At 40.5% G+C, this 21,409-nt stretch overlaps 2 protein-coding genes across 2 annotated transcripts; one reads left to right on the top strand and one right to left on the bottom strand.

Annotated features, from left to right (window-relative positions):
• Positions 1-635: 635 nt before the first annotated feature.
• Positions 636-11,312, top strand: LOC119195645 (myosin heavy chain, fast skeletal muscle-like). The gene is made up of 41 exons (XM_037450751.2): positions 636-722; positions 851-907; positions 1,204-1,425; positions 1,501-1,644; positions 1,742-1,898; positions 1,989-2,016; positions 2,104-2,200; positions 2,293-2,385; positions 2,475-2,538; positions 2,617-2,715; positions 2,808-2,911; positions 3,023-3,161; positions 3,251-3,369; positions 3,529-3,678; positions 3,775-3,945; positions 4,033-4,333; positions 4,466-4,536; positions 4,618-4,705; positions 4,813-4,930; positions 5,018-5,141; positions 5,328-5,464; positions 5,541-5,796; positions 5,883-6,125; positions 6,210-6,386; positions 6,467-6,612; positions 6,710-6,800; positions 6,905-7,294; positions 7,403-7,529; positions 7,610-7,728; positions 7,816-8,012; positions 8,286-8,469; positions 8,579-8,744; positions 8,849-8,973; positions 9,070-9,378; positions 9,470-9,673; positions 10,097-10,222; positions 10,302-10,472; positions 10,562-10,666; positions 10,764-10,859; positions 10,964-11,095; positions 11,208-11,312. Exons 3-41 carry the CDS (start codon positions 1,219-1,221, stop codon positions 11,226-11,228), a joined length of 5,796 nt encoding a protein of 1,931 aa, XP_037306648.2. The 5' UTR covers positions 636-722; positions 851-907; positions 1,204-1,218; the 3' UTR covers positions 11,229-11,312.
• Positions 11,313-15,067: 3,755 nt separating this feature from the next.
• Positions 15,068-21,218, bottom strand: syt19 (synaptotagmin XIX). Its single transcript, XM_037450757.2, has 9 exons — positions 20,697-21,218; positions 19,357-19,591; positions 19,116-19,189; positions 18,208-18,321; positions 17,697-17,882; positions 17,400-17,549; positions 17,127-17,246; positions 16,233-16,344; positions 15,068-16,147 (listed from the first exon to the last, which is right to left on the bottom strand). The coding sequence occupies exons 2-9, from the start codon at positions 19,544-19,546 to the stop codon at positions 15,840-15,842; spliced, it is 1,254 nt and encodes a 417-aa protein (XP_037306654.2). The 5' UTR covers positions 19,547-19,591; positions 20,697-21,218; the 3' UTR covers positions 15,068-15,839.
• Between the last annotated feature and the right edge of the window lie 191 nt (positions 21,219-21,409).

Here is a 21,409-nt window from a genome sequence, read left to right on the forward strand (position 1 = left end):
CCTCATCAAAACGCATCTAGCCACACATTTTGTAAGAGATGAGTTAAATGAGTTTCATAGGATTTTATTAAAGAGCGTCCTGATGTGTTTCAAAACTCTTTGTGTCTTTTTCTCTATAAATAATGTCTTACATTTCAGATATTAACTGTGCTTGCTTAGTGCTATGGCCATATATGAAAGTGTTTTGTTTCTTAATTATGTTTTCTCATTTACAAAATCCTAAAGCGCTTTTTAAATAAAATGTTTTTTAAATATAATATTACAAATAATTATTCAAAAAGTAAATATAGATATTTCTTTTTTTCTCAATGAGAAACTGCAAACTTGACTGGTACTTGATATATATTAATACGCCTGACTTACTCATGTTATTTTATTTAAAAAACACTTTAAGATTCTGTAAATTAAATAGAATATGCTAAGAAACAAAACAGTAATCTTTAAAATGACTTTACCTTTTTGAAAGTGAAGAAGCAGTCAAGAGCCTAAAATAAACTTCTGTTGAAGTAACGATTAGGCAAAAATCAAGCCGTGACCATATAAACTGTAACCTGAAACATCACGTGTTATAATTACAACATATCTTTTATCATGGCCCGTCTGCCTTACCACATTTGGTGTACCATATTTAACTTTTACTGTGTCATCAAAACAAGATTCAGTATAAAGGCAACTCAAGGACAGCACCACTTGTGAGACTGAAGACCGAGTTCCTGCCTTAGGTAATACTGTCTTCTCTTAAAATTGAGATAAATAAATGTAAATGTGTTCTTCTTTTAACAAATACTTATGGGAATTGCAAAGTTGCATGCATTTGAAACCTACTTTAACATAAGATCTTTTTTAACAGGATTGGGGAGTATTGTCAACAGAGAAGGGGGAATATTGTCAACAGAGAAGGGGTCAGGTAAGGAGGACTATTTAATTCATGATTTGTATCTGCAAACATTTTAAACATATGCAAAATATGTCTAACTCATTTAATGTCTGTGGTTTTCCATCCAAACTTTTTGACAAAACTAAATATGTCCAAATGTATTCTCTGCAACAACAAAGTCTGAGCATAGTTAAGTTGTAGTTGAAACCTAGTAAAGTTGAAACCCATCCGTAATCATACATGGATATGGCTTCAATGTATTTGAAGTAAAATGATTATAGGGTAAAAATATTAGTCATTGCAGTTACAATGTAATTATTTGCCAGACATAAGGCGCCACCATGAGTACGGACGCGGAGATGGCCACTTATGGCAAAGCTGCAATTTACCTTCGTAAGCCAGAGAGGGAGAGGATTGAGGCTCAAAACGCACCATTTGATGCCAAGAGCGCCTGCTACGTGGCTGATGTTAAGGAGCTCTACTTGAAGGCCACAATCCTCAAGAAAGATGGTGGCAAAGTCACCGTCAAAGTCCTGACCACTCAGGAGGTTGGTAACAAGATCTCATGGTCAATTAGGATTTCAATATGATCAGTTCTAATTGTGACACATGTCTTGTTACAGGAGAAGACAGTTAAAGAAGAGGAAGTCTTTCCAATGAATCCTCCCAAGTATGACAAGATTGAGGACATGGCCATGATGACCCATCTCAACGAAGCCTCTGTGCTGTATAATCTCAAAGAGCGTTATGCGGCGTGGATGATCTACGTAAGAAAATCTAAATACCCGGAAAAATAACTATTGAAAATTACTTTATTTTAAGGATAAATCATGTTAAATGTTGTACCTCTATGATCACTTTCAGACCTACTCTGGACTCTTCTGTGCCACTGTGAACCCCTACAAGTGGCTCCCAGTGTACGATGCTGAATGTGTATCTGCCTATAGAGGCAAGAAGCGTATGGAGGCTCCACCCCACATCTTCTCTGTCTCTGACAACGCTTTCCAGTTCATGGCAACTGGTAAGTCATTACCATTACAACATAGAATATACCAATATATGATATTTCTGTTATAGTGAAATATAAATTATTTTGTTCTTTATTTAACAGATAGGGAGAACCAGTCTGTCTTGATCACGTAAGTGTAGTTAATTTAAAATGTCCAACTTCGTTGAAGATATTCAAAAATCTTGATCAAATTCTTAAAGTCTTTGTCTATGCCTAGTGGAGAATCTGGTGCAGGAAAGACTGTGAACACCAAGCGTGTCATCCAGTACTTTGCAACTATCTCAGTTGGTGGACCCAAAAGGGACGCATCAAAGGTATGTTCCTCATTATTACAATATGCGTTTCTTTAACTAAGGATTACTTTCCGAATAAATTTTCTAAAACCACTTCTGATATTGGATTTCAGGGGTCACTGGAGGATCAGATTATTGCTGCCAATCCTCTGCTGGAGGCTTATGGTAACGCCAAAACTGTGAGGAATGACAACTCCTCTCGTTTTGTAAGTATGAAACAATTTTTACACATGTGAAAGGCCTTTTGTTGATTGTCCATGTATGAGGACATTAAAAATCGCGTACTTCCAAACAGGGTAAATTCATCAGAATCCATTTTGGCACAACCGGCAAACTGGCTAGTGCTGATATTGAGACATGTAAGTAAAATACTTTTAGTGAATACAAATTACTCAAATTGAGAATTTAAATAAATCTGAATTATTATCAATTCATAGATCTGCTGGAGAAGTCTAGAGTGACATTCCAGCTTCCTGATGAAAGAGGCTACCACATCTTCTACCAGATGATGACTGCCCACAAACCTGAGCTGCTTGGTAAACAGACTGAGATGTTACTGTAGTTCTGTTACTTAGTTAGTTTATTTTTAACAATGTATTGACCTTTTTAACCTTTTTTTGATCACCAGACCTGTGTCTCATCACAACCAACCCCTACGACTTCCCCATGTGCAGCATGGGTCAGATCACTGTGGCCAGCATTGATGACAAAGTTGAGCTGGAAGCCACTGATGTAAGTGATCTTCACTATAATTTATTTTACAATACATGCTAAATAAATCCTGTCCGTTTAAGTTATTTTTCTAAAGTTATTGTTTTGTGTGGACATATCTTTTGAATTCAGAATGCTATTGATATCCTGGGATTCTCAAATGAAGAGAAGATGAGCATCTACAAGATGACTGGTGCAGTGCTCCACCATGGTAACATGAAGTTCAAGCAAAAACAGCGTGAGGAGCAGGCTGAGCCTGATGGCACAGAGGGTGAGTAGCTTGAGAACAACAGTTTAAAGAGGAATAGAGTTCTTAATCACATGTTCATGTCATAAAGGAAATCACTGTTGTGTTTTCAGAGGCGGACAAGGTTGCCTACTTGCTCGGTCTGAACTCTGCTGACATGCTGAAAGCTCTGTGCTTTCCCAGAGTGAAGGTCGGAAATGAGTATGTCACCAAGGGACAGACTGTACCTCAGGTAAACATGAATTATTCACATACTACCATCTAAAAACATGTATTAAATCCGTTATACCAAATAGTGGATTATTACTGTCTTTTAAATCGCAGATAATCCACTATTTCATAAAAGTCATAATATGTTAACTTATGAAGTTATATCCCTTTTTTTATTCAGGTGATGAACTCTGTACCTGCCCTGGCCAAGTCTATCTATGAGAAGATGTTCTTGTGGATGGTCATCCGCATCAACCAGATGTTGGACACTAAACAACCAAGGCAGTTCTACATTGGTGTCCTGGATATTGCTGGCTTTGAAATCTTTGATGTAAGTTAAAAATTCATCCCTGGCTAATGCTTTTAATGCTTAAACATCTTTATAGATGACAAAAATAACTTCTGGTGATCATGTGTGTACTTGCAGTTTAACACACTGGAGCAGCTGTGCATCAACTTCACCAATGAGAAACTGCAACAGTTCTTCAACCACACCATGTTTGTCCTGGAGCAAGAGGAGTACAAGAAGGAGGGTATTATCTGGGAGTTTATTGACTTTGGCATGGACTTGGCAGCCTGCATTGAGCTGATTGAAAAGGTAATCCGTCCAATTTGTTCTATGTCATTTTATTGACGCTGACTTAATTTGTATCCTAATCACAGACTTCTTCCCATGTTCTTTAAGCCCATGGGTATCTTCTCCATCCTTGAAGAGGAGTGCATGTTCCCCAAAGCAACAGACACATCCTTCAAGAACAAGCTGTATGACCAGCATCTTGGCAAAAACAAAGCATTTGAGAAGCCAAAGCCTGCCAAAGGCAAGGCTGAGGCCCACTTCTCCTTGGTTCACTATGCTGGTACCGTGGACTACAATATCAATGGTTGGCTGGACAAGAACAAGGATCCACTGAACGAGTCTGTCATCCAGCTTTACCAGAAATCCTCTGTGAAACTGCTGCCCGTCCTGTATCCCCCTGTAGTAGAAGGTATAATAATTACTTGAGTAAACTAAAACACATTGTATGGTTATGAATAATGCATTTTTTCAACTGTAGCATGTCTTCATGTTAATGTACTTGTTGGTCTAAAAAAACTTACTTAAATGACTTGATCAACAGAGACTGGTGGTAGCAAGAAGGGAGGCAAGAAGAAGGGTGGTTCTATGCAGACTGTGTCTTCACAGTTTAGGGTAAGGTTTAAAATAGCAAATCTACCTTAAGTGTCTTAGTTTATACTCAAACTCACAGTTTCTACCATATTGGATCCACAGGAGAACTTGGGCAAGCTGATGACTAACTTGAGGAGCACCCATCCCCACTTTGTGCGTTGCCTGATTCCCAATGAGTCTAAGACTCCAGGTAAATAGACAACATAATTAAACAATGTTGGATGTCTTTGTTTTTGTTTGTTGTCAGAGACTACAATGTTCTATAGAAAAACTATTACTAAAAACACTTTTTCCTAGGACTCATGGAGAACTTCCTGGTCATCCACCAGCTCAGGTGTAACGGTGTGCTGGAGGGTATCAGAATCTGCAGGAAAGGTTTCCCCAGCAGAATTCTCTATGCTGACTTCAAGCAGAGGTATATTTCATACATTTTATTGTTTATTAAAAAAAAATAAGTTCACAAACTGACAATTCACTCTTTAACTCTTTGTGTGTCTTAAAGGTACAAGGTGCTGAATGCCAGTGTCATTCCTGAGGGCCAGTTCATTGACAACAAGAAGGCTTCAGAGAAGCTGCTTGGGTCAATTGATGTTCCTCATGATGAATACAAATTTGGACACACAAAGGTAAGCACCTTGCTTTTGACCCTGTACACAAAATAGCGTGTAGACGGCAGTAAGTTGCAGTTGTTTTTGCAAATGAAGACTAATTTTTAGGGGCCATTCAGACACATTCGACTTTGAGGAGTTTTACTTGACGCGAAGTATTCATTTGAGATTTGTATTCTCTTAATTTCTTTTTTGTTTGTTTAGGTGTTCTTCAAAGCCGGTCTTCTGGGTACCCTTGAGGAGATGAGAGATGAAAAACTAGCATCACTGGTCACCATGACTCAGGCTTTGTGCAGAGGTTACCTCATGAGAAAGGAATATGTTAAGATGACAGAGAGGAGGCACGTTGAAAAAAGTTCAACATTTTGAATGAAGTATCTTAAACAGAATTGTTAATTATTATTTGTTACTCTGCAGGGAAGCAATCTATTCCATCCAGTACAATATACGGTCATTCATGAATGTGAAACACTGGCCATGGATGAAGGTGTACTACAAGATCAAGCCACTGCTGAAGACTGCTGAAACTGAGAAGGAGCTGGCAAACATGAAGGAGAACTATGATAAGATGAAAACTGACTTAGCTTCTGCCCTGGCCAAGAAGAAGGAATTGGAGGAGAAGATGGTGTCTCTTCTGCAGGAGAAGAATGATCTGCAGTTGCAAGTAGCATCTGTGAGTAAACTTTATCAGACCCTTTTCCTTTTTCACGTTGTTAGTAGTTAACGTGTGCTAATGTCAATTTTTATTCAATGGGCTAGGAAGGAGATAATCTCTCAGATGCTGAGGAAAGATGTGAGGGTCTTATCAAGAGCAAGATTCAGCTGGAGGCCAAACTCAAAGAGACAACTGAAAGACTGGAGGATGAAGAGGAAATCAATGCCGAGCTCACTGCCAAAAAGAGAAAGCTGGAGGATGAATGCTCTGAGCTCAAGAAGGATATTGATGACCTGGAGCTTACCTTGGCCAAAGTGGAGAAGGAGAAACATGCCACTGAGAACAAGGTTTGTAAATATTAATCTAATCACAATATCAAGTAAAATGAAAATGATTAGCGATTATTGACGAGATCTTTCTTGCACACTTAGGTCAAGAACCTGACCGAGGAGATGGCCTCTCAGGATGAGAGCATTGCTAAGTTAACCAAGGAAAAGAAAGCCCTTCAGGAGGCTCACCAGCAGACTCTTGATGACCTGCAGGCAGAGGAAGACAAAGTCAACACTCTGACCAAGGCCAAGACCAAGCTTGAGCAGCAAGTGGATGATGTAAGTTGACAAAAACACGGGATTTAAAAAACAAGATTTTTCTTAAATTTAATAATTAAAGACAACTTTTATTTGTTCAGCTTGAGGGATCTCTGGAGCAAGAGAAGAAGCTTCGCATGGACCTTGAGAGAGCCAAGAGAAAGCTTGAGGGTGATCTGAAACTTTCCCAGGAATCTGTCATGGATCTTGAGAATGACAAACAGCAGTCTGATGAGAAGATTAAAAAGTAATGTACTTTTTTGAATTTGTAAAGAAAAACATGCTGTTTTCTGTTTAAAATGTTTGTCAACTGCATGAACTAATTTTACTTTATCTTATCTCAGGAAGGACTTTGAAATTAGTCAGTACCTTAGCAAGATTGAAGATGAGCAGTCTCTGGGTGCTCAGCTTCAGAAGAAGATCAAGGAGCTTCAGGTGACAAATTGTGTTTGAGGAAAACATTATTGCACCCATGTCATACATTTGTGTCTGTTAAAAGTGAAAGCATACTAAAAAGAGATAACGCCTATGTCCAACAGGCCCGCATTGAAGAACTGGAGGAAGAGATTGAGGCTGAGCGCGCTGCTCGTGCCAAGGTGGAGAAGCAGAGAGCTGACCTCTCCAGGGAACTTGAGGAGATCAGTGAGAGGCTGGAGGAGGCCGGTGGTGCGACTGCTGCTCAGATCGAGATGAACAAGAAGCGTGAGGCTGAGTTCCAGAAGCTCCGTCGCGACCTTGAGGAGTCCACTCTGCAGCATGAATCCACAGCTGCTGCTCTCCGCAAGAAGCAGGCTGACAGCGTTGCTGAGCTGGGTGAGCAGATCGACAACCTCCAGCGTGTGAAGCAGAAGCTTGAGAAGGAAAAGAGTGAATACAAGATGGAGATCGATGACCTCTCCAGCAACATGGAGAATGTTGCTAAAGCAAAGGTACACAATACATGACATACTATTTAGCACCAGAATTGATTGTAAATAATGCATTTAATCTAATGAATTCAATCTCATCAATGATCTCATCTCTCTTTTACTCCTTAGGGAAACCTTGAAAAGATGTGCCGTACTCTTGAGGACCAGTTTAGCGAACTGAAGACCAAGAATGATGAAAATGTTCGTCAGATCAATGATTCAAATGCACAGAAAGCACGTCTCCTCACAGAAAATGGTATGTACAAGCTATTTTTGAATGACTTATTGTGCATGTTAAAAAACCAAACTAATATATTGTGACATGTTTCACCCAAGGTGAGTTCAGCCGTCAACTTGAAGAGAAAGAAGCCCTTGTCTCCCAGCTCACTAGAGGCAAACAGGCCTTCACACAGCAGATTGAGGAGCTCAAGAGACAGGTTGAAGAGGAAGTTAAGGTAAGAGACTATTGAGTAAGTGTGTATAGGCTTTATTTCTTCCCCATTTAGAAATTGTATAGATTAATGGATAACCTTTACAAACAGGCCAAGAATGCTCTTGCCCATGGAATGCAATCTGCTCGCCATGACTGTGATCTGCTGAGGGAGCAGTTTGAGGAGGAGCAGGAGGCCAAGGCTGAGCTGCAGCGTGGAATGTCCAAGGCCAACGGTGAGGTGGCTCAGTGGAGATCTAAGTATGAAACGGATGCAATTCAGCGCACTGAGGAGCTTGAGGAATCCAAGTGAGTAACATTCCAACAAGTTAAAAAAGTATTTTAGCCTTAATTAACAGACTGACTTTGCTTATAATTTTCCGTTTTGAATCAACATTGTTGCAGATATGCTTCCATATGTTCAAATTGATTCTTAAATGATGTGATTACAATAATGGCCCAACTTAACTTGACCCTCCTGCCCCTTATCCAAGACCTATTCTTTTAATGGTGCTCACACTTTTACCGCAAAGTTCTGTTTACTAAAGCTCCAAGTAACGCTGTTCTATATTTTGCAAACAGGAAAAAGCTGGCTCAGCGCCTTCAGGAGGCTGAGGAACAGATTGAGGCAGTGAACTCCAAGTGTGCCTCTCTTGAGAAAACCAAACAAAGGCTCCAGAGTGAGGTGGAGGACCTCATGATCGATGTGGAGAGGGCCAACGGTCTCGCTGCCAACCTTGACAAGAAGCAGAGGAATTTCGACAAGGTAGCATAGTTTACTTTGTGTGGCATTGATGGTGATATATACACATGCATATACATATATGTATTTAGTACTACAGACTGTACTGAACTGTTGTAATTGTGTTATTAAGGTTTTGGCAGATTGGAAACAAAAGTACGAGGAGGGTCAGGCCGAGCTTGAGGGAGCATTGAAGGAGGCTCGTTCTCTCAGCACTGAGCTGTTCAAGATGAAGAACTCTTATGAGGAAAGTCTGGATCAGCTGGAGACAATGAAGCGTGAAAACAAGAACTTACAACGTGAGTTCTACATTATTTAAATGTAAAATTGTATTCAACCCAAGTTTAACTGTTAGAAAACATTAATTATGTTTTCACTCCTAAACAAATGTATCCATCTGCAGAGGAGATCTCAGATCTGACTGAACAGATTGGTGAGACTGGCAAGAGTATCCATGAGCTGGAGAAGTCCAAGAAGCAGGTGGAAACAGAGAAGTCTGAGATCCAGACAGCTCTTGAAGAAGCTGAGGTAATGTTACAAATCAAAAAAGATATTCTAAATCATGTGACAAACATTAACATGTTTAAAGAAAGAGATCAATATTTAATTTATTGATGTTTTCAGGGAACTCTGGAACATGAGGAGTCCAAGATCCTCCGTGTCCAGCTGGAACTGAACCAGATTAAGGGTGAAGTGGACAGGAAGCTGGCAGAGAAAGATGAGGAGATGGAGCAGATCAAGAGGAACAGCCAGAGAGTCACTGACTCCATGCAGAGCACTTTGGATGCTGAGGTGAGGAGCAGGAACGATGCTCTGAGGATCAAGAAGAAGATGGAGGGAGACCTGAACGAAATGGAGATTCAGCTGAGCCATGCCAACCGCCAGGCTGCTGAGTCCCAGAAGCAGCTGAGGAACGTACAGGCACAGCTAAAGGTAACAGAAGAGAAGGTTGCTCCACAAACTACGGTCAGTAAATGGATATGATGTCATTCATAGGAATATTTTCATGATATGTTTTGACCAGGATGCACAACTGCACCTTGACGATGCCGTTAGAGCCCAGGAAGACTTCAAGGAACAAGCAGCCATGGTGGATCGTAGGAACGGTCTCATGATGGCTGAAATTGAAGAACTCAGAGCTGCTCTGGAACAGACAGAGAGAAGCCGCAAAACCGCAGAGCAGGAGTTGGTGGACGCCAGTGAGCGTGTTGGACTTCTGCACTCTCAGGTGAATTTCTTTTCATTACATTACATGTCATTTAGCTGACGCTTTTATCCAAAGCGACTGACAAAAAGTGTATTTCCACGTAGAGATACAATTTTAGAAGATCAAGTAACTAGACAACAACATGTTATAGAAAAGTGCTTTTATAAGTACAATTTAAGTGCTACGATTTGTTAGTGCTACGGTTTGTTAGTGTTTTAGTCAAGGTAGAGTCTAAAGATAAGTGTCTTGAGTTTTCGGCGGAAGATGTAAAGGCTCTCTGCGGTCCTGATGCGGTCCTGATGTCGTCAGAGAACTCATTCCACCATTTGGTTGTCAGGACAGCAAAGAGTCGCGATCTCGATCTCTTCAATAATTTTACATTTATAAAGACATTCACGATATTTTATCAATATGGCATGTTATTAAAATGGTTGTGTCTTTTAGAACACAAGCCTTATGAACACCAAGAAGAAGCTTGAGACTGACCTGGTCCAGGTCCAGGGTGAAGTGGATGACACTGTTCAGGAAGCAAGGAATGCAGAAGAGAAAGCCAAGAAGGCCATCACTGATGTAGGTTTGAATTCAATTGTTGTTACTTTTTATTCAAATGTTAGTTGTTGTCAAACAACATGTAATATCTCTTCTCCAGGCTGCTATGATGGCTGAAGAGCTGAAGAAGGAGCAGGACACTAGTGCTCACCTTGAGAGGATGAAGAAGAATTTGGAGGTTGCTGTTAAGGACCTGCAGCACCGCCTGGATGAGGCGGAGAACCTGGCCATGAAGGGTGGCAAGAAGCAGCTCCAGAAACTGGAGTCCAGGGTATGAAAGTCCTCTTGTGATTTGTACATCTAAAGCAGGACAATACGGACAATACGGAGAGTCATTTATTTTCTCATTGTTTTCTGAAGGTGCGTGAGCTTGAGACAGAGGTTGAGTCCGAGCAGAGACGTGGAGTGGAGGCCGTTAAGGGTGTCCGCAAATATGAGAGGAGAGTGAAGGAGCTCACCTATCAGGTACCGTCACTGATCGTAAAAAAGAACATGACCAATTCGTCCATTATTGTTACCATTTCAGATATTCAAATTTGCACCTCAACACAATCTATTATAGACTGAAGAGGACAAGAAAAATGTCTCCAGGCTTCAGGATCTAGTTGACAAGTTGCAACTGAAGGTGAAGGCCTACAAGAGGCAGGCTGAGGAGGCGGTAAGGACTAAACATTTAAACAAATTACTATTTCATGAACACTAAACCACTGGGTATTTTATAAATAATTTAAAAATCTATGATTTATTTTTCCTTTTTTCCAGGAGGAACAGGCCAATACTCATATGTCCAAGTGCAGGAAGGTCCAGCATGAGCTGGAGGAGGCTGAGGAGCGTGCAGACATTGCAGAGTCCCAGGTCAACAAGATGAGAGCAAAAAGCCGTGACAGTGGCAAGGTAAATATTCAATTAAATCAAATTGAATTCCATTCCATGTGATAGAAAGTTTCTGTAAATTAAGTCTGATTTTAATCAATCTAATTAAACTCGGTCTTTGTGTGTTTTTTAGGCCAAAGAAGCAGCCGAGTAAAGGACACTGCCAGATAAGCGATTTCTCATCATATAATATGGTGTGATATATGCTATCATATGATGTAATAAACATTTTCCCTCTCAATTTTGCCATCTGCCTATTTCCTATATTGCATTATGTCTCCTGAGAAATATGTTACGTACTGGGAAATTGCGTTTCCATGTCCCATTTTAATAAGTAGTGATATACTAGTCGATGACTGGGCTTCACGGGACAGCAACAAACTTTGAAGTCTAGATGGAAATGGCATATTTGACTCTTCATAATGTCAATGTTCAAACCAAGTTCAGAGGGTACCTCTGCATACCCAGATGCTCTTTTAAATTCTGAAAACCATGAGGGAAAGCAATGGCTTAATCTCTGTTGCAATGGCTTAATCTGTATTTTTAGTAAACAGCTATGCTTCTGTGTTGGTTTTAGTGGGTTGAAATCCTTAGTTTTTAATATAGCCACCCTTCTGAATGTGCTAAATTATAATACTGTGCTTTGATGAAACACACACATTTTGGTGTTAATATTGAAATTTCTTTCCAAATATATTAGCATTATTTGAAAATGGCTCATCACATCCTCTAAATTAGCCTTGAACCATGTGGGCTGGACTTGAGTCATGAAATATATTAAAAAAATAGAATTTTGACCACTGAGCGATTCTTGCCTTACAATAACCCCACCCCCCGTCTTCGAAGGATCATTGATGCCAACGATATGATGGTCTAAAGGAGTGACACCTGTCTAAAACCCATAACATTCTTTTGATAAACCACGGCAGAAAGTTGCGACTGCTGGTCCAACTACCCAAAAATAGCACTGCTTTCAAGCATGTGCTACGACAGGCGTGATTAAACACATCAAATGCATCTTTGTGAGACATGTATATTCTCAAGTTGTCTTTAGTTTACATATACACAATATGATCCTGTATATCCTGTATACCTACAGGATCTTATTGTAGCTGTTTTGGGGAGTCAGGGAGAGTTGGCTGTCAAGTGTCACACCAAGGGTTCTAGCAGTCAAAGTCGGCATTAACACAGAGTTGCCAAAGTTAACTGTCAGGTCCTGGGTAGGAGAGTTTTTTCCGGAAAGAGAATTAGTTCAGTCTTGTCGGGGGTTGATTTTTAGGTCGTGTGCGAACATCCACAAAGACATATCAGTCAGACAGGCAGAGATCCGTGCCACCACCTGAGTTTCTGAACCATGTGAGCGAATGAGAAGCCGAGAGAATTGGTGTAGAGAAAGAAGAGGAGGGTGCACAGGAAGGAAGAAACCCTGAGGAACTCCAGTAGTAAGAGATCAAAGTTCCGACAGATCCTCTCCAAGTTACCCAGTAGGTGCACCCATCAAGGTAGGATTAGAGAAGGGAGAGCGCAGAGCCTGAGACACCAAGTTCCTAAAGGGTGGCGATAGAGATCTGGTGTTTAACTGTGTCAAATCCAGAAGGATGAGGACAGAGAGGCGGCTGTAGCAGTGTGGAGTTGCTCTAAGACAGCAAGGAGAGCGGTCTTTGTGGCCTGCCTAGAAGCCTAACATATAACATATTATATATATATATATATATATATATATATATATATATACATATATACATAAAAGCTATTTTATATAAATATTTATATTATATAAATATATTAGAGGATGAATATATATATATATATATATATATATATTAAGGCTGAAAATAGCGCGTTAACGTCGTTAATTAGCTGTTTGTTGTTAATTACGTCAATTTTTTTGACGCATTTCACGCATGCGCAGCGTGACAAATGATTCAGGTCAGGAAAGTGATTCTTCTTCTAGGGAATGCACTTCATCCTATACAACACATTACTGCCACCTGCAGGCATATTTCAGGCCGTCAGGTTCAGCAAGTTGTTTGCGCCCCCCCCCGGTTCTTGCGCAGCAGAACAGAGAAGAAAAAAATCTCCGCCCAGCAGAGCTTTGCAGCACTGAGGAAAGACTATCGGAGAGACCCGTAATACTGTTCTGTAACATGCGGAGAAAGAGAAGCAAATGCGATCTAAATCCTCCAAGGTATGGGAATATTTCACACTCAAATGGGGGGTGCTAGCGGATTTCTTTGCAGCGCCAGTTGTTCTAATCGCTGCGCTCGACTTCAAGGTGTAACCTTTATCATTGTGCGGTCTGAAACGGCGCGCCCAGTGACGGGTGGTGCAGCAATATTGTTGTTCGGGTGGAAATCGGGAGAAAGGTCGGTCCGGGAGATTTTCGGGAGGGGCTTTGAAACATCGGGAGGGTTGACATGTCTGGTCATGTCTGGTCATCGCAGCCCTTGACCATCAGGAGCACAAACTCACAGCAGAGTGGGATAAACTGCAGAGGCTCGAGACCCTTCTAGAGCCATGCAGGGAAATCAGTCATAAAACTTATCAAATAACATTGCTTTGATTATTTGATAATAATCTGTGCATTATTTTTTTGATTATTTAAAAAAAACATCAAATATCAATAAAATGTATTTATGTAAAAAATAATAATGATGATAATAATGATAATTATGTATCTGTGTCCTGTTATTTATCTTTAGTATGCATTTCAGAAAGAAAAAATGGTTAGGATTCAGGTGTGATTAATCATGATTAATCCACTGAAAATTCTGATTAATTTGATTAAAATTTTTAATCATTTGACAGCCCTAATATATATATATTACATTATATTTTTCTTGTATCTTTATAATAGTTACAATATGGAAGTTATATATACAGAATATTTTTCTACATATATTCATTAATATATTAAATTGTATGAATAAGATGTCCATATGTTAAAGTGTTGAAACAAATGTTTAATATTTACCTTTAAAGTAGGCCTGTCAAATGATTAAACATTTTAATCAATCAAATTCCGGATCCGGCCCTTGAGGGGCCTCTCCATCCCAACGCGTCCTGGTGTAACAGTGTTCTCCTCTCTGGTTGGGCATTTAATTGTTTGTACTCAGGAAGTTCATGGCTGAGATTTATTTTGTTAAAGTCCCCAAGGAAAATAACCAAGGAGTCCGGGTTGGTCTGCTCCACACGCTGTGGTGGCGCGTGTCCACTGTGCCCCCTGCATGTTGCCCGGGGGCGGCATGTAAATACCGACCAGGATGAATAAAGCAAACTCGTGGGAGAGAAAATGGGTTTACAGTTAATGATAAAAGATTCCAGATGAGGAGAGCAATGTAGGATCCCTGTTACGTCGTTGCACCAGATGTTGGCATGGAAGCAATTCCCCCACCCTTCTTGGAGAGCTCCATGTCGAGCTCCATGTCGTGTGATGCAACTCCCCCAAAGAATGCCCAGTTACACCCTTGGGTGGTACCCATTTTCTAGCTGCTCAGTACATTTTCAAATAGATAATTTCTCCATATTTGACCTGTACTAAAAACATTCTTCCCAATAATTCTACATAAAGACCAATATAAATTGGTCAAGAACCTTTCTGAATACTCCTGTATGCTTAAATTAAACAATTCCGTTCCAATTGTACAGAAGCTTCCGCCGGAGACTGAGTTCAGAGCTGCCCGACTATCCAGTGGGAGGAAATTCAGGAGAGATGGGACGGATACTACACAGCAAAATCCTTAGAGTTAATTTTCCTAATGGGAAGACTCTGAAGGCAAAAGCACCCTTCAGTCTAAAACACCAAACAGGAGGTTTTAATGCAGGGGTGTTAAGCATCCAGCACAGCTGGGGTGTGCAGCTCGGCTTTGATTTTATTGGTCCGGCCCACATGAAGTCATAGTGAGAAGTAAATGGCCTTACCAAAAATTACTTTCACATCCGTTTTAATGTGTTTAACTCAGTAGTTCATCTTATGTACACAAGTTGTGATTGTGCATCTCTAGTCTCTCGCTGTTCCTCCTGAATCGCTCTTTTCCGTGTATTCATGTAGCTACGGGGTTTCTTGTTGTTGTGAAGGACAGGAAACTGTATCCAGCATGCAGTTCGGAGGGGCAATTTTGAAAAAATGTCTAATTATCAGTGTTAGAAACTGTTTATCTTTCCCAAAATGTTGTGACAGGATGTAGGTCCAACCGCGGCTGGTAGCAGTCAGGTGTAAAAGTAAATACGCTCTCTGCTGATGAACATCATTCGTTACGGCTGTACACCGATATGAAAAAAAACCTATACTATAATATAATCTGCTTCCGGTTGAATGGTTATACCACCCAGCCCTACCATGAGTAAATGTGTTCTTATTCTTTGTTTTAATCCAGTGAGGCTACTTAACATTGGTAAGATTTTCGGTTGAGACCAGTTATTTTCTACTTTCCCTTACAGATAAACCATTGTTCAACACTCCCATTAACAGTGCATATATTGACTGAACTTTCAGAGATTTATTAACGCAGAATGTGATTTTCGAACAAGCACAAAAGAATTGCAGATAACTGTGACACAGTTAAGCACAGCCTGAGCAAAAAATTAAATAATCTTCAACAATAATGAGTGCTAACATGTGATGAGCCGTTGGGAAGGGGTTGATGTTTGGCATACTGCTAAGCAGGCACAGATTCCTCAGGTTGACACATGAGCACTACAACTTTTAGTAATTTACAAACAGGTGTGGACAACAAACCACTGCCGGTGAGTATTTACATACCAGTCAAATCAGTAGGCCATGCCACTTTGCTATTGGCTGGCGAACTGAACACATCATTGAGCTCCAATGCTTGTCTTGTGAATTTTCTTCCTTCCCCAAAGTCAAATGTCCAATTAGATGTTTGGGTAATTTTCTAGTCATGTGAGTCTCATACACTGAAACTGATATTTTACACTGCTCCAGGGGAAACTCTGGCAGGGAGAACATGAGTACCTCATTGAAGACTGTAACCAGTGAATAGGCCATAGCTGAGGTTTTTTGGTACCTCAATTTGTGCTGGTTGCACTGCACACTGATCCTGGCATACAGGGCTGTACAACACAGAGAGGGCATATCAGGGACTGTGTATGACACTATGACCATGTCTTGATTCTTAAACTGGTGTTAGATATTTACCTCCAGCTGAGCGTATTTCTGTGAGGACCGTTCTGACCTTAAGTAGTCCAACTTCAAGCCTCTGAGAGGTGGGAAGAAACTTTAAAGTGAGGAGCACCTCTCCTACAAGATCCTGTCCAGATAATAGGAAGAGAAAGAAGTGTGCATAAGTTTTGTTTCTATAGGATGTAAAGAAAATTGTTTTTTTAGCAGGACTATGGACACCAGCCTGGACAGGTATTATAAAGAATACTAAATGAGCAGTATGAAATGTGGGACTCAAAATGAAACATTCTTTTCTACAGTAAACATGTAATTTAATATATTCCATTGGATCTAGAATTTCTTTGATTTAGTGATGGTAAGGGTATTTAAAAGTGTTTTATCTTTTCTCCTCTAACCTACTAACCCATAGCTTAAGTTTTAGCGTACTAACCCATAGCATATATTTTATTAAACTTTTGTCATGCACCAACCGCCAAGACAATTTCCATGTATGTCCAACATAATATGGCAATAAACGTTTCCTGATTCCTGATCCTGAAACCAGTGTAGACGCAGTAGAAATACATGAAAAAACAATCAATATAAATGCAAAGCAAAAAGCAATCCCCCTAATCCCAATTAGAAAATAGTTTTAAACAGAGTAGGTATACTAATACAAATTTCACTTTACCCATATGTACTTGTTTTAGATTACGAAGAAAGTTATTCTTCTATTAACTCTGCAAATGCCCTGTCACTTATTTGAATATTCATAACAAGACTGCTACAGTCACATATTAACTGATCCCTTCAAGAATTCAATATTTTAAAAAGTGTTAAAGAATTTAAAGAAAGTCTTTCATACTTCTCAACTGAAAGATGGCAATGGAAACCTGCGTGTGTGTTTGCAAACATGGTGTCCTATTGTACCTTCTGGGGTGTCTTCAGATCTTCCTGTAGCTCAAGAGGATAGGAGATGTTGAGCTGCCCTAGAGGAACCCGCACCTCTCCCAACACTGTGTGTCTAGAGAATTTATCAAAGTGCCTCACCTGAGGGGCACACGTGATAGACAGACCAGTTTAAAAACATCATCACACATGTGACATTCCTTTTTTTCTACTTGAAGCTTACTTTATCAACTGTCAAAAAGCATTTCCAATAATTCAAGAGATATATGGACAAGGATTAGTTAACTGCCGTACCTCCATCTTGAGGTCTATGTGATGAAGCTCCTTGTCCTCTTGCATGATGCAGCTGAATTGGTCTCCAAATAAAGGGTTACAGCTGCCTTTCACAACCCGAGTCCGCCACTCATGCAGAACCGTCCACAAGATGGGTGCAGTCCCTTCGTCCTGCGGGCAGTAATCCACAACACCATCACACACACACACACACACAACAAAGACACACTACCTGCTGTAGTTTCTCTATCCAATAATTTGCTTTATGAAGTCATTTGTTGACTAACACACTGCATGTGGTGACTAAAGACGGCAAACCTCCTCTTCCGTACAGTCATCCACTTCCACTCCCACTGAACCTGCCCACATGAGTCTCAGCTTAACAAATAGCTCGAGACTGCATGTCTTGCTTGGCCCCAAAAGCCCTTCCACCTGCAGGACGGTGACCACAAGGTGGGACTGGAGTTGGTCATAATAGATGGAAAAACGAATCGATCCATCGACCTGGTAACAAGAGGACGTGTTAGGAAAGACACAAGTAACCTAATGTATCGGTCGGTATAGTACCAAGAGCATGGAGAACTGATTCAGTATGTTAACATGTGAAAGCTAATCAAGCGACAAAAAAAGTCAATCTTTGTTTCAACCCCCTGAATGCTCATCAAGTGCCACCGTGAGACATCCTTGGTTTACACTGAAATATATTGACAGCTATTGGGTATATGGCGGTGCAATTTGCAAAAAACCTTCATGATCTCTTAAGAAAGACTTTAATAATCCAAAATTTGCCTGTGCCCTTTGAATGAGAATAAAAACAGAAATGTCCTACCTTTATAATGGCCTCTTGCTCCTCTCCATCCACTTGTCTGGATCCTGAGGCAAGATACGAGGCTCCCGACAAACAGCGGCTGAGTCTGCGTACCTCTGTGCTGACATTCTCCATCTGTGGAGCATGCATAACATTGGCGGAATTGTTGTCACTATGGCACCTCCAGTTTTTATTTAACTTGTGAAGAGCATCAATAATCCTTTGTTTGAACATGTTCAGCCTAATCTTTATTTACATAGACAATGGGGCATTTGTAGAACATCTCCACAGACTTCAGGGTCTGGACAAAAAAAACAGAAATGCCAAACATCATAACATCTTTTACAAATGACTTGTCATAATAAAGTATAGATAATGACTTGACAATGAGGGCATTTTTAATGCTTGATAAGGCATTGACACTTTGTCATTATTGTATTATCCGGCACACCTTGAATCCAGCCTTTGACTCTTTTTTTTTTTCACAAGTCCAACATAACCCTAGACTGTATATAAAAACAGTTCAAAAACAGTAAAAACGCAGCAGGATCTTCAGCCACACAAGTCAGTCTATACAAAGTAAACAGTTGACTATCCAAACAAAATGGGACTGGGATATAGTAGATCAACACGGATTCCTCTTGCTGATATAATATTGCAGTTTAATCTCATTATTGCCAGGATAGAAATAGTCAATAAAGACATCCTGCAGCAAGAGGCTGAGTTAGCTTTTTTTTTTAAATGAAGTGGTATTATAGTCAGGGTATTTTAAGAAGATGTGTGGCTTAGACAGTTTAGGGGGCTGCTTTGAACTTCGGGCCACCGGATTCAATATAGCGGGCACAAATTACATTAAAGGTTATAACAACATCCGTTTCCCTTAATAGATTACTCATTCTATCCACACTTCTCCTATCCATTTGTCTTACCCTAGTGCATGGAGCTCCTGAGTAGTTTCTCATATTTCTTGACTTTTTGCCTGAGCACAGCGGATCCCCGTTTACTGCAATAGGAATACAATTAGACAAAAAGTCTTTAGAAGAGCAAAAGGGAGGAACCCTAGGGGGGGACGGCTGCGGACAGACCCAAACTCCATGGACGCATTTAGTAAAAACTTTCATGGTCAGACACCTGCCGTCACCAATATGTACCGTAATCCGATCTACTCACCAGCATCTGGCTGGGTGATTGTGGTGTGCCTGCTGGTGCAGCATCTGAAGGCCTGCCATACCAAGATGCACAGCGCAAGTAGAAGAAGAGCGACCGAAATGCCCAAGATGGAGTACTTGACCGCGTCTGAGAACGGCATCCTCAGCTCTCCAACAGTCGACAGCAGCCACTCGTTGGGCAGATAGTCCATTGGCCTACTTCTCACTCGCCAGCCGCATGTAGCCAAAACACGCCTCTGCAAAATGACAGAAATGGACCACGTGAGGGCACTGGGATGTAGATTGGGAGACCAGATCGGGTCTGTTGGCAGCACCAATATTACAACAAAAAGCAGAAGTGGATAGAAAGTCAAGTTTCCATACTTGCGGGTTCTCGTCAGCATTTAAGCTGCATACGACAACTGTGCACACAGCCCTGATCCGGGACACTCACACAAAGTCACGCAAGAATGATTATGTAACATTTACTCAATCATCAAGTTTCTCTGAAGTGATGACATGCTGCTTTCCTGATATTTCAGACCCATGAAATGAATATGAGTGAACAGCAAATTATTCAAAAATGTAAACTGGGGCTTTCTTTTTTTTTTTGGACACCAATCAATTTCCTGTTTGACGCTCTCATGCAGACATTTTGGGCCTTTCTGTAAGTCAGCATTGGATGCAGACTTTGCCCATGGGACTTACCCTCAAGTCATTGTAATCGGACAATGAAAACGGGATAACCAGTGAAAGCACTGGAGACGTAAAAAAAAAGGTAAACGGAGAAGTGTGTTCAGACTCATACTAAAATGTATACATTGAAAACATTAAGGAGAATAGATTAATAAAAACTCAAAATCAAATCAAGCTAGTTTACTTTTTGTGTCTTAAATCACAATGGCTTGATGATTTTGAGTGAGTTTATTCCCCATCTTTAATCCATAATGTTTTAAAATAACCTCTCATCTTTGGAGCAAAGAGGCTGGATGGCGTTCAAATGAGCAAAAAGTATGAAATAAATACGCTTGATTGTAAATTAAATTCATTACGTTGCAAATGTTGCAGCAAAGTTTTGTGGGGGGGGGACATTATTCTTTTAGGTAAAAAGAACAACTGGAGCATGTCCAGAAAGAGATGATTATCTGCCATCAGAAAGGTTTAGTCAAATAGCACTTGTCCTGCTCATACTGCATGTAAATCAACACAGACGTTGCAGGAGAAAGCCTACACAATTGTAAGTAGCATTCCCATTAACACAAAAGAGGTCCACAGAACACACAGTAACTCAGATAAATGAGCTCAGAACGTTTAAAAATATTTAAAAGCTGAAGGACATGAAGGACACGCAAAAACATTTACCTGTAGTATGTGATGACAAGTTCATCTTTTCCTTCAGGAATGCAAGAATCTTCCCACGCAATGAATGCGGGGCTCTCTCACAAAACATAAAGTAACTAGTTAGCAAGACACGGCCAAAGTGGCACCTTGTCGTTGCAGGTGCTGTGTGCACACCTCCTCTCTCCTCTCACTCTCCACACACAGCGCACGGGACTTCCTGCACAGCAGTCTAGGCAAACTGGTTTGATTAGATCTGAATGGCATGCACTCTTCTTTGCTCTGTTCCTCTTAAAGACTCCCGTGTTGCGGTCAGATGGCTTCAACAATCGAGCCAGGCCCCTGCGGCGAGGTAGCACTGGAACTGCCCCCGTCTACACAGAATCCTGCCTACACAGTCCTTTTTCTCTATTATATACACGACAAAGAGCATTTACATTGCACCTTTAGGTATCATGAGTTCAAATTTTTCTAACTTCAATACGTTTGATTCATTTTTGAAGTAGAGCGCTCGACTTGCGCTCTGCTTTCTCGGGCACCTGTACCCAAACCAGCAGGTGCTGTAAACTGACTGTGATAAGATGCTCAACTGGCACGGTCAAAGGACGTTAAATGTAATTTGCCTTCCGTTACGCTTTCATTGTTCTCATTATCTCAGACTCGTCACCTTTCGTTTTGCAGGACTGCATTCTGAAAGAAATGCACAATGGGAAACAGGAAATGTATCAAGAAAGTTC

This window comes from Pungitius pungitius, chromosome 6 (genome assembly GCF_949316345.1).
Source record: "Pungitius pungitius chromosome 6, fPunPun2.1, whole genome shotgun sequence".
Lineage (NCBI taxonomy): Eukaryota > Metazoa > Chordata > Actinopteri > Perciformes > Gasterosteidae > Pungitius > Pungitius pungitius.

Bases quoted from the DNA above. Each gene is read 5' to 3' on its own strand.
- syt19 (XM_037450757.2), bottom strand. From the start codon at position 19,546: ATGGACTATCTGCCCAACGAGTGGCTGCTGTCGACTGTTGGAGAGCTG. The intron at 19,190-19,356 runs GTGAGTAGATCG...TTCCTATTGCAG, and splicing joins AATCACCCAGCCAGATGCTG to TAAACGGGGATCCGCTGTGC. The intron at 16,345-17,126 runs GTACAATAGGAC...TTATCTGGACAG, and splicing joins ATCTGAAGACACCCCAGAAG to GATCTTGTAGGAGAGGTGCT.
- LOC119195645 (XM_037450751.2), top strand. From the start codon at position 1,219: ATGAGTACGGACGCGGAGATGGCCACTTATGGCAAAGCTGCAATTTAC. The intron at 2,201-2,292 runs GTATGTTCCTCA...ATTGGATTTCAG, and splicing joins CCAAAAGGGACGCATCAAAG to GGGTCACTGGAGGATCAGAT. The intron at 7,530-7,609 runs GTATGTACAAGC...GTTTCACCCAAG, and splicing joins ACGTCTCCTCACAGAAAATG to GTGAGTTCAGCCGTCAACTT.